At 37.6% G+C, this 12,276-nt stretch overlaps 1 protein-coding gene across 4 annotated transcripts in view; it reads left to right on the forward strand.

Moving 5' to 3' along the window:
• TTF2 (transcription termination factor 2) overlaps positions 1-12,276 on the forward strand; it is a 60,224-nt gene that overhangs the window by 4,402 nt on the left and 43,546 nt on the right. For all 4 annotated transcript variants that reach the window (XM_072644471.1, XM_072644472.1, XM_072644474.1 and 1 more), the window contains one exon: positions 2,275-2,361. In XM_072644471.1, coding sequence (XP_072500572.1) covers positions 2,275-2,361 — 87 coding nt within the window. The remainder of the gene's footprint in view (positions 1-2,274; positions 2,362-12,276) is intronic.

Below are 12,276 nucleotides of genomic sequence, written 5' to 3' on the forward strand. Positions count from 1 at the left end.
AAATCTTCCAGCTTCATACCTCACTTAATAATAAAAGCAAGAGATTATTGGAATGCTACCCAAGACAGAATACTCTCCTGACAGTTGGAGTAGTTTTGCAACTTAATAGATGTAACAAACTACATGTAGAATAAGAAAAGAAGTTTCTCTCTTCTCATTTTGATCTTTATTAATATTTATTGATTTTTAACTAAGCTTGGTTTTAAAAAAAAATTTCAGTATTCTTGCAGGTAGTGTGAGGTGTTGGGCTTAGTATCAGGAAAGAAAGTTTGTCTTCTTAATACATGCATTTAGCTTAGCTTTGTATTTTTTAACTAGTGAATCTGGGTTACTTGAAAAAACTAATTAAATGATACTTTTTACCTATACCTTCAATAAATGACGTTTTGGGGAAAATATTATCTTAGACCTTGATAAGAGAAGAGATACTGGATACAAAACTAATTGGAGTAGTTTTTTTACAACTTAACAGATACAATAACAGATTATATGTAGAATAAGAAAATGTTTCTTATTTTATAAGAAAGTGTCGAATTTAAGTATCAAACTCAAGAAATTATCAAGTTTATAAGTTCACGTATCTAAAATGTTTGAACTTTGTCACAGCTGTCTCGCCTTCATAATCTTGGGTTTTGCTCCTGTACCACCTTTAAGGATCTGCAGGCTAGTTCTTCATAGGTTCAGTAGCTCAGTTCTAACCAGATCAGGATCTGGGCTAAATAAGTGAAGACAGTTGTAAAGCTGGAGGCTTTTGGTATCAGATCAGCCAAGGGCAACATACGTCTGAACACATACTACTCTACAGTTGGATGTGCCTTTCTAATCTGGACCTTGTTTACCTGCAAACTTGAACTATGCTGAACAAAGTTAGGGACAGGTAACAAGCCACAGGTCTCTAGGCAGTCAAAATCTTCGTTATAAGGTTCATTTACTGAAGATCATGCACTTAGAGGAAAGCCCCTCAGAGCCTGTTACTGTTTCACATAATTCTACCTTCCAAGACTTTATATTTCTCCCTTTACACACTTTAGTAGTTACAGATAAACAGCTGTTGATATTACTTGGTTTCATACAGCCTCCACCCACTGCAGGGCATTTATATACGTTTTCCCAGGTTTCAAATACACTTCCTTCTCTCCTTCCTGTCTGCATCTGTGGAAAGAAATTCATCTCCCACTCTGGACCCAGCTCAGATGGTGTCTCTTCAGTAAAGTTTTTCCTGAACTTTTTTTTTTTGGTCAGTGTTCCCCCTCCTAAAAACATCCCTAGATCTCTTACAAAACACTTATGTGTTTTCTAATTAGCACAAGTTATTTGTCTACACATATTAAGAACCTTAAGGGGTATATCCCTAGAATCTGGCTATTCATTGGAAGGACAAACACTGAAGCTGAAACCTAAATACTTTGTCCATGTAATAAGAAGATAGGACTCATTGGCAAAGACTCTGATAGTGGAAAAGATTGAAGGCAAAAGGAGATAGGGATGACAGAGGATGAGGTGGATAGATAGTGTCATGGAAGCAATGAACATAAGTTTGGACAGACTTTGGGAGGTAGAGGAGGAGAGAGGGGCTTGGCATGCTATGGTCCATAGGGTCACAAAGAGTCAGAGAGGACCGAACAACAACAGTTCCTAATGTCTAGCAATGTTTTGTACGTAGTGTTGAATAAATATATTTGTTGAATGTTGATATTTACTTGTTAGTTTTCTCCTGATTATGAAGTAGCAAGATAGAAGTAAAAGATATTATAAAGGCAATGACAACAAGAAGTTAGAATTGACAGCTTTTTTTTATAGAAAAACTAAAGCAAACATAGTAAGCCTGACATTTGAGAGTGACTTAGTATAAGGGCAAACAACTCTACACGCCTTGGTGATCCCACTGTATTACAAAACAATGCAATAATTGATATTTATAACAACCCAGAGTTATCAAAAACTTTTAAATTGTATTTACCATCTGCTGTTTAAGAAGATGGTAATATGTGTTTTTTAAAGGTTCTATCAAAAATGTTTAAAATAAAGGGAGCTTTGGTGCTTAGAAAAGTAAATTTCAGTTTTCTGGCAAGATCTTATGCAAAATTCCTCAACAGTAGGTTGTATCATATTGGTATATACAGCAGCAATGCTTTTAGAGTCCTCATTAACGAGTTTTGAATTTCTCTTATGTTTAAGAAAAGTTGTGTTTAGGATTCAATCTTAGAATATTAACTGCCTGATTTCCTACCTCCTGAAATGAAAAAAAATCTGATACCCTTTTTCTGTCTTCAGTGTTCCTGTTTCTCATTGTTTATTACATGAAGGTTGTGTGGTAGAGCTTCAGGGTTTGCTTCAGCCACAGGACAAGAAAGAATACAGGTATGTCCAAAGAATTTTTCCACGTGTGTATAACTAATATGTCTGTGTGTTTTATATGTGTGTGTATCTATGCATACATACATATATGTATACATACACATATAAAAATGTTTGCTCCCCTCAGTCTTCCTAACACTTTTGTACTCTTTGAATAATTATTCTTTGTTAATTGTTACATATCTGTTCCTCCTGACCAGGTGATTCTGACTGACTGGTTAATTTCAATTATTGGTATGGTTAATCGTCAGGCTAGCAGATACCCCACTCCCATCCTTATTGGTAATCTTAAGATTTCTGGAAAATGAAAGATATACCATCAGGAAAGCTTTAGGACCATGGTGTCAAATTTAAATAGAAACATATAACATCATATTAACTTAAAAACTACAAATTAATACTACCTGTGTTGTATGTTATTTTTATTCATTTTGTTAAACATTTCCCAGTTACATTTGAATCTAGTTCAGACTGCATTTGGGATTTTGACACCTCTGCTTTAGCAAATTGATTATATGATGTACATCAGTATTTAAGGTTGAGAAAAAGAAAATGGCGAAGGTATGGAACAGCAAGCTTGCTACTTGTAGTGTGACAGTTAATCCCATACCTCCTTCTGTACTAGGAATAACTGGGGGAAAGGTGGTATGTGTCCCCTCAAAATTCTTATCTGTAAAGTAAAAGGGTTGGACTAGATAGTTTCAGAGGTCCTTCTAACATTCTTCCAAGGAACTAGCTGGGTTTCACATTCAACCTGGACTTCAGTGAAAGGATAGAGGACCCCTAGTTTAGGATGCCATTTTTAAAAATAGGTTACTTTGCTTCTTGACCTCATGTTTTGAAGTTGCTTAGGGAAATCTAGGGAGCCAAACAGTAAAAAAGACAGTAATTGCTTTTCTCTCCTTAAAGATAGCTGTTTGCCTCTGTTTCCCCTTAGGATTCCTTTTAAAGGTTTGACAGTCTAATACTGTAGTTATAGAAAAACGCATATTCTGTACATGGAAATCCAGCAAGTGGATGGTGGCAGTGATTGTGGAAAAAAAGATATTCACTGTGCGGTTGCAGTTAATTCTTGATTCCCTGGATGTGCATTACATATATTGTGAATTATTTGATTGGGACTGCAGTTGTCCCTGATTGTCCACATAAGTTGTGGTATTGCTGCCAAAATAATTTACTGGTAGATTTCTCTTGGTTTTGACTGTTTCTAATAATTTCTTTTAATTCAGTTAAAAAATATGTTTAGTAAGAGCACACCAGGTACAAAGTATTGTTGGTCATGTGTAGTAGGAAGAATCCTAGATCTGAAGTTAGAAGACCTGACTATGTGGCCTTGGGCAAGTCACTAATCTCTCTGAGCCAGTTTATGAATACACATACTGTCCACATCACACAAAGATTTAATGTACATAAAGGGCTTGGAAATTTAAGCTATTCTTAAGTAAATCAATAATAATAATTGTTATTACAATAAGACACCGTAACTCATCTTGAGAGGCTTATGATTTGCTAGATATGGAAAGATAACTGCCAAATGATTTATAGTATAAGGCAGAATATGAGGAACTGCAGAACAGGGTGGAAAGGGCTCTGGATTTTGAGGTTGGGTTTTGGGTCTGGTACTGTTTACAAACTGACTTTGGACAGATCTTCCCCTCTCTGGGCCTCAGTTTTCTCATCTGTAAAACAAGATTGGACTAAATGGCCTCCAAGGTCTAAGTCTCTAAGTCTATATTCGTTTCTGGTAAGCACCATGAGAGAGACACACCGTTAAGCAAGGGCTTCCTAAGGAAGCAGTCCTTAAAGTATAGACACAGTAGTTAGAGGTACAAATTATATTCTCTAGTTAGTGCCGTCATATTAATCCTACAACACATTCATAGTTGCAGAAGACAAGGTTAAAATGACGGTTTTCCATTTCTCAAGAATTTCGCTATAAAATAGTTTTAGATTCCTTTTAGGTGTACTTCTTGAATTTTAGCACTAGGTGGTACTACTGGCTAGCTTCTGATGAGGCCCTCAACAGACCAGTCATTTCCCAGGAATAGTTTTTGAGTGCTTGCACTGAGCCTTCAGAACCTCACAAGAGAACGGAAGGTAGATTTGCTTTGAGATGATTAGTTAGGTGCTAAAGTTTAAAAAAAAATTGATATCTTTTGTTTTCATATCATATTCATTACTGAATGTTTCCCTCCCTGACTCTTCAGCTGAGTGAGCCATGTCTTGTAACAAAGAATAAAAAAGAAAGGAAAAAAATAGATCAGTAAAACCAACCAACACGGCAACTGGGTTTCACTGTATATGAAATATTCTGCATGTGTATTTGCTCTCTTTCCTTCTCTCTCCCACATCGCCCCTCTCCAAACAGTGGACTTTTATTGTTCACTTATTCCAGTTGTGTCTGACTCTCCATGACCCCATTTGGGGTTTTCTTCACAAAGATAGTGGAGTAGTTTGCCATTTCCTTCTTGACTCATTTTATAGATGAGGAAACTAAGGCAAATAGGATTAAGTGATTTGCCCAGTGTTACATAGCTGGCAAGTGTCAGAGCCTGGATTTGAATTCAGTTCTTTCTGACTCTAGGCCCAGTGCTCTATCTATTGCTCCACCTCACTGCCAAACAATGGGCTTCTCCTATATTTCTTGAAGTAAAACATATCTTCCTTCAAAAGTGAAGGGTGGAAGGACAAAGGCAAACTGAACTCTCATTACTTTGACTGACCTGGGTAAAGTAGGAAGTTAATTTTTTAGACCACTCATTGCTGGGAGTGGGAAATTTTTTTTCTTCTCTCTTTTTTTAAAATAATATTTTACTTTTTCCCCCAATTACATGTTAAAACAATTTTTAACATTTTTTTTTAATTCTTAAGTTCCAAATTCCCTCCCTTTCTTCCTCCTGTTCCCCTCCCTGAGAAGGTAAGGAATTTTATATACATGTGCAAAGATGTAAAACATTTCCATTAGTCATTTTGTGGAAGAAGACTTAAGCCAAAAAAAAAAAAAAAAGAAAGTGAAAAATAGTATGTTTCTGTCTATGCCTATGCCTATCAGTTCTTTCTCTGAAGGAGGATAACATTTTTCATCATGGGCCCTTTGGGATTGTCCTATACATTGTATTGCTGAGAACAGCTAAGTCATTCACAGTTCTTCATCATACAATATTGCTATTACTGCGTCCAATGTTCTCCTGACTCTGTATCAGTTGTTATAAGTCTGTTCAGGCTTTTCTGAAATCATCGTGCTTAGTGTTTCTTAAAGCACAGTAGTATTCTATCACAATCATACACCACAACTTGTTCTGCCATTCCCCAGATGATGGGCATCCATCCCCTCAATTTCCAATTCCTAGCTATCATAAAAAAGAGCCGCTATAAATATTTTTGTATAAATGGGTTCTTTTTTTTTAATCTCTTTGGGATATAGTCCTAGTAGTGGTATTACTGGATCAAAGGATATGTAGTTTTATAGTCCTTTGGGCATAGTTCCAGATTTCTTCCAGAATGATTGGATCAAGTTGAGAACTCCACCAAGAATGCATTTAGTGTCCTAATTTTTCCACATCGCCTCCAACATTTATCATTTTCCTTTTCTGTCATATGAACCAATCATATAGGTGTGAGGTGGTACCTCAAAGTTATTTTAATTTGCATTTCTCCAATAATTATTTAGAGCATTTTTCCACATGACAATAGATAACTTTGATTTCTTTGTCTGAAAACTGCCTGTTACATCCTTTGAGCATTTATCAATTGGGGATTGACTTATATTCTTATAAATTTGACTCAGTTCTCTATATATTTGAGAAATGAGGCTGTTATCAGAGATACTTGCAGTAATTTTTTTCTCCACTTTTCTGCTTTCCCTCTAATTTTGGTTACATTGGTTTTGTTTGGCAAAAAGTTTTTAATTTTATATTGTCAAAACTATCCATTTCATATCTCATAAGGGAGTAAGACATTTTAGATATTTTCTAAAATAGAGTGATTTCACAATATTAGGAGGTAGCCATACACTTCAGTGCAGAGATGCTGCATTAAATAATTTAGATATTTTCTAGAAACTCATTAAAGGGTTTTGAGAAAAGTGAGATGACTTTCTTTAACTTTTTACTATTGTCCTAGACTTTTAGGTACTCTCTTTGCTTGATTTCTGTGACTCTTCTGCCTTATTGTCACAGTGCCTAGCACATAGTAGGCATTTATAAGTGCTTGCTGACTAACTGGTTCTATCTAACTGCTTTTGCCCAGTCTCCTTTAAGAGATCATAATTCATTTCCCACTTTGGTGTCTCCCCAAGACTTCTCTCTGTTCTCTCTTGGAGAGCTCTTCAGCTTCCGTGGCTTCAGTTATCACTTCTGTCCAGATGATTCCCAAATCTGTATAGCGAAGTCTCATTTCTGTCCTGAAGTCCAATAGTACCACCTCATCAGCTAACTTCTGGACATTTCTACCTGGATGTCCTACAGGTATCTCAAACTCAATAAGTGCAAAGTGAAACTTACTATCTTCCCCCTTAATCTGTACCTCCTCCAAACTTTCCTGTTTTCTCACATGAGAGCATTATCAACCCTCCAGTCATCCAGGTTGGCAATCTTGGAATAATATTTGGCTTTTCACTTTCCTTTACCTCCATGTCCAGTAAGTTGCCAAGTCTTATTGGATCTGCCTCCACAATACCTATCACATCCACCCATTTCTTTGTTCTCACATGACCTCTACCCTTGTTCAGATTACCATCACCGGCCCCCTGGACTATTACAGTGTCTTCCTAATTGGTATCCATACTTCTAGTTTTTTCATTCTTCTTTCCATCCTCCATGTAGCTGTCAAAATAACCTCCCCAGGGTACAGATCTGACCCTGTCACTCCCCTTCTCAAGACTTCAGTGCCTCTCTATGCCACTAAAGGTAAAACAAAAACTCCTCAGCTTGGCCTTAAAAATCTTTCATAGTCTGGCACCTACCTTTGGAGAAAGATTCTCTATTAATCCCCTGCAATTCCATCTATGCTCCAGCCAAATTGAACCCAGTATTCCCTTTCTCCCTCTTGTCTACTCTTTCTGTGATGTTCTTCCTCTTTCTCTTTGCTCTCTTAAAATACTTATTTTCCTTCAAGGATCAATTAAAGTACCAACTCTGAAAAGTGTGTGATAGAGTGGGAGAAGCCCTAAACTTGAAGTCAAATACCCATTTACCAGCAGTATGACCTAAAGCAAGTCACTGAATCTCTCTGGGTTCCAGTTTCCTCATCTAGAAAATGAGTGGATTGCATTGTGACCTCTAAGTATCCTCTCGGCTCTAAAACTGTAATCCAGTGGGATACTCCTACTACTAGCTAATATTTGTATGGCACCTACTATGTGCCACACTCTGTGCTAAGAGCTTTTCAATTATGATCTCATTTTATCTTCACAACAACCTTGGGAGGTAGGTGCCAATATTATTCATATATTAAAGATGAGAGATGAGGAAACTGAGTCAAACAGAGGTTAAGTGAGTTGCCTGGGGTCACACAGCTAGTAAGTGACTAGCGGTCAATTACATAGTGGTCATTTTTGAACTCAGGTCTTCTTGGCTCTAGGCCTGGCGCTCTATCCGCTGAGCCATCTAGTTGTTTTTTTCTGGTCCCTACCTAGTTGTTAGTGCTCTTTCCTTTACTTCTGTTTACATGTTGATGCCCATGATAAATAATGAAATTGTTAATGGCATGGTAAGTGAGCAAGTAAACTACTCTTGATGAATTCAAATCACCTGGTTCAGATAAACTATGCCCTCACGTACTAAAAGGAATTAGTGACTGTGATTTCTGAGCCACTGTCAGTAACATTCAGAAGACTGTAGAAAACAAAAGAGATACTACAACATTGGAAAAGGGTAGATATTGGCCTGGTTTTCAAAAAAAAAAGAAAAACTATAGGACAGTGAACTTGACTTCAATTCCTGGGAAAATTCTAGAGAGATCATTAAAGAAAGGACTAGAGAATATCAGCATAGCTTATGCTAGACTAGCCTCATTTCCTTTTTTAAACAGGCTTACTAAATTAATAGGCAAGAGAGATGCAGCAGGCATAGTTTAACTAGATTTTAACAAAGGATTTGATCAAGTATCTTTTCCATGTTTTTGTGGAAAAGATGGAGAGATGTGGGCTAGGTAAAATAAGTTAGATGAATTCAAAATTGGTTGAATCCCTGGACTCACAGAATAATCTTTAACCGTTTTGATGTCATGTTGGAAGATGGTCTCCAGTAGAGTGCCTTAAGGATTTATTTTACCCTCTGCTGTTTTTACATTTTTATTAGCATCTTGCATAATGGCTTTGAGGACATCCTTATGGAGTTAAGACACAGCTAGGGGAGCTATCTAATACACTAATTGACAAAATACAAACATCTTTAAAAGCTGAAATATTGTGCTGAATCTAACATGATGAAATAGGGATGATTATAAAATCTATACTTGGGTTCAAGAACTCAACTTCACAAATGCAAAATGGAAGGAGGGGGAATGGTTAGATAGCAATTTGTCTAAAAATAAAATCTGGGAGTCTTAGTGGAGTTTCAAGCTCAGCATGTATCAGTTAGTACAGTCCTTTGCTCATAGTATATGCTTAATAAGTGCTTTTTCATTCAGTCATTCAATAATATGATACTACAAACAGAAGGGGTGCTAGGTGGTTCAGTGGATAGAGCACTGTGCAAGAGTCAGGAGGACCCAAGTTCAAATCTTACCTCAGACACTTGACACTCACTAGCTGTGTGACCTTGGGCAAGTCACTTAACCCCAATTGCCTCATCCTGGGTCATCTCCAGTCATCCTGATGAATATCTGGTCAGTGGATTCAGATGGCTCTGGAGGAGAAGTGAGGTTGGTGACCTGCACAGCCCTCCTTCATTCAAAACAAAGTCAAGTGCAAGTCATGTCATCATTTCTCTGATGGCATGGTCTTCTTCAGCAATGAAGGATGAACACACACACACTACGGACAGGAAAGCTTTTGGGATGTGGGGTAATATTAAAAGAGACATTACTTCCAGAAATAAAAAGGCAGTAATCTAGCTGTGCACTGTCCTCGTGAGATCACCTCTAGAATACTGTGGCTCACCACAGGTTAGGAGGTTCATTGATGAGCTGTAGACCAGAGGTGTCAGATTTGAGGCTTCTGCAAGAACCAGACTAAAATGTAGCTGAGAGATGTTTAACAAAATCAGTAAGACTAGAGTACAACATAGATAATGTTAATTTGGTTTTCTAAGGCAGGAATCCGATTCTATTTCAGTTTGACACCCCTGCTGTAAAGCATCAAGAAGATACCTTGAATGGTCATGGGCCTTGAAGAGCAGAACTAGGAACAATGAACACAAGGTGTAAGGAGGCAAATTCAGTTGTCATTTTTGGAAAAACTTCCCAGTAGAACTATTCACAGATAAAATGAAAAACCTCAAGAGGCAGTAGACCACCCCCACATTAAAGTTCTTTTAGCAAAAGTTGATGCCATATATGTGGTAGAGGATTATTTTTTTATTTTGGCTTAGACTCATTGACTTCTGAGGTCCTTTCCAATTCACAAGTTGTTATTCTCTGATTTTTTAAAAGATGTAACAAAAGAGGTAACTTTATCCAACCATGTGATTATTAATATCAAGAGAGGCATAAAACAGTGTTCTGTATGCTCACTAAAGACGTTTTTCATTATCATGGAGGACATCCACCACAGAATCCAAATGGAAGATTTCCCTATAAATGGTAGTCTTACAGATGTCCCTTTTTTGGGATAACATTGTTCTGATTGCATCAGAGCCCCAGATATTGCAGAACCTCCTAAATTGGATCCAAAATCAGTCAAAGAAGCATTTAGTCCTAATTACGTACTTAGGAAAAATCAAACAGATGAATTATGCAGAATGGTCAGCTTGTGATATTCAAGTACATGGGCTTGCCCATAGAGCTGATCCTTTAGTAGGTTTATATATGAGATGTGTGTGTATGAGTATCTTGAACAGGTTGTGGGTGAAGAATGAATTGGCATCAGAATTAAATAGAAAGGTTCACATTTGGAACGTTGCACTGTTCTTTTGATGACTGGAAGTTTTTCCTTGAAACAAAGGCCTATCTTTGTAATACTAATGCTCCAAATAGTGTATGACTGTAAATCATGGAAACCACAATCTCTAAAGAATCAAAGTTATAACTTATCCAGAGGGAAATAAAATAATGGTGGACATAAATAATACTGTAGCATATTACCAGTGAGGGTGGCCATTAGATGTGGTATCAAAGGTGTAACCAGAACAGGAGATGGGTTGGTCACATAGCAAGAATGAAAGAGAACAGGTGGATAGTTTGCATCACTGCCCAGATAGCTATGTAATGTCAGAAGACAAGATGATGACAAGAAATGCACAGGATGAGAAGGCATTAGAATCTCTACCATTGAAGGAACCACTCACAGTCGCTGAGATAAATCAGTCTATCAACAAACATTTAATATGTGCCTTCTATATAATAGGATTTATGTTAGGCATTAGGGTTACATGGACAAAAATGAAATAATTCCTTCCCCTAAGAAGCTTATATTCTGTTGCAGAAAACCTCATTCACACAAATAAGTGTATGCATAATACATACAAAATCAATAAGATGGTATGGATGGGTGGGCATAAGGAACATGCAAGAATGGTTCTCTGTATATGGTAGTACTAAAGTCTTGAAGGATTATGGGAATTCTAGGAGGCATAGGTGAGGAGGGAGTACTTGGCAGGCACAGGGGACACCCAATGTAAAGGCATGTACATAGGAGATGGAGTATTATTTGTGAGGAACTGTAAGTAGGCTAGTCTGGCTGCACCATTGAGTACAGGAAGGGTGCAGTAATATATAATAACCCTAGAAAGGTAGATTAGAGCTAGGTTCCAAAAGGCTTAAATGCCAAATATTTTGTCCTTGAGACAACATTTAGCTACCAGAGTTTGAGCAGAGGAGTGACGTGGTTAGATCTGCATTTTAAGAAAACTCCTTTGGCAGCTGTCTGAAGGATGAGTTGGAAGGGGTAGAGATTGAGGAAGAGACAAATTAGGAGGCTATTGAAACAGTCCAGGAGAGAGATATGAGAGCCAAAATTGGAGTCAGCTAGGTGGGGTGAGGAAGAGTGAAAGGTTGAGGAAAAACTAAGGTTTCAAAATTGGGAGACTGGAAGGGATAGCGGTGTCTTCTCCAGAAACAGGGCAATTCAGAAGAGAGGCATTCCTAGTAGAAGATAATGGGCTCTTTTCAGGCACATTGAATTTGAGATGTGTATGGGATTTGTACTTCAAAATATCCAATAGGCAGTTGGTAATACAGGCTTTGATCTCAGGGCTGGATGTGTAGATCTGGGAGTCTTTTGCACAGAGATAATAATTAAACATGGGACCTGATAATGTCACCAAATGAGAGAGTGTAGAGAAAGAAGAGATGACCTAGGACAAAGGCTTGAGAATACATGCACAGCTAACAGTGTGGTAAGAAAGATGAGCCAGCTGAAGAGAAAGAAGAAAAGTTAGGGAGGCAGGAGGAGAACCAAGAGAGATAGTGCCACAAAAACCAGAAGAAGAGAACGTGGCCACAGCAGAGAGGGTCACCATCACTTCCATTGCTTCAGAGAGATGAAAAAGTTGACTGAGAAAAGGCCATGTAATTGGCAATTAAGAGGTCTCAGATAACTTTAGAGAGAACAGTTTCATTTGAATATTGAGGTCAGAAGCCAGATTGCCAAAGACTGAGGAGTGAATGAAAGAAGAGGCTTTTCTTGGAAGTTTGTCATTGAAAGGGAGAGGCGAGGCAGGATGCTAGCTTGGGACAATACAGTGTCCAGGGAAAGCTTTTCAAGGTTAGGGGAGACTGGGGTATGTTTGTAGGCTGCATGGAAGGAGTCTGTAGATA

The sequence above is a fragment of the Notamacropus eugenii genome, chromosome 2, assembly GCF_028372415.1.
Source record: "Notamacropus eugenii isolate mMacEug1 chromosome 2, mMacEug1.pri_v2, whole genome shotgun sequence".
Classification (NCBI taxonomy): Eukaryota; Metazoa; Chordata; class Mammalia; order Diprotodontia; family Macropodidae; genus Notamacropus; species Notamacropus eugenii.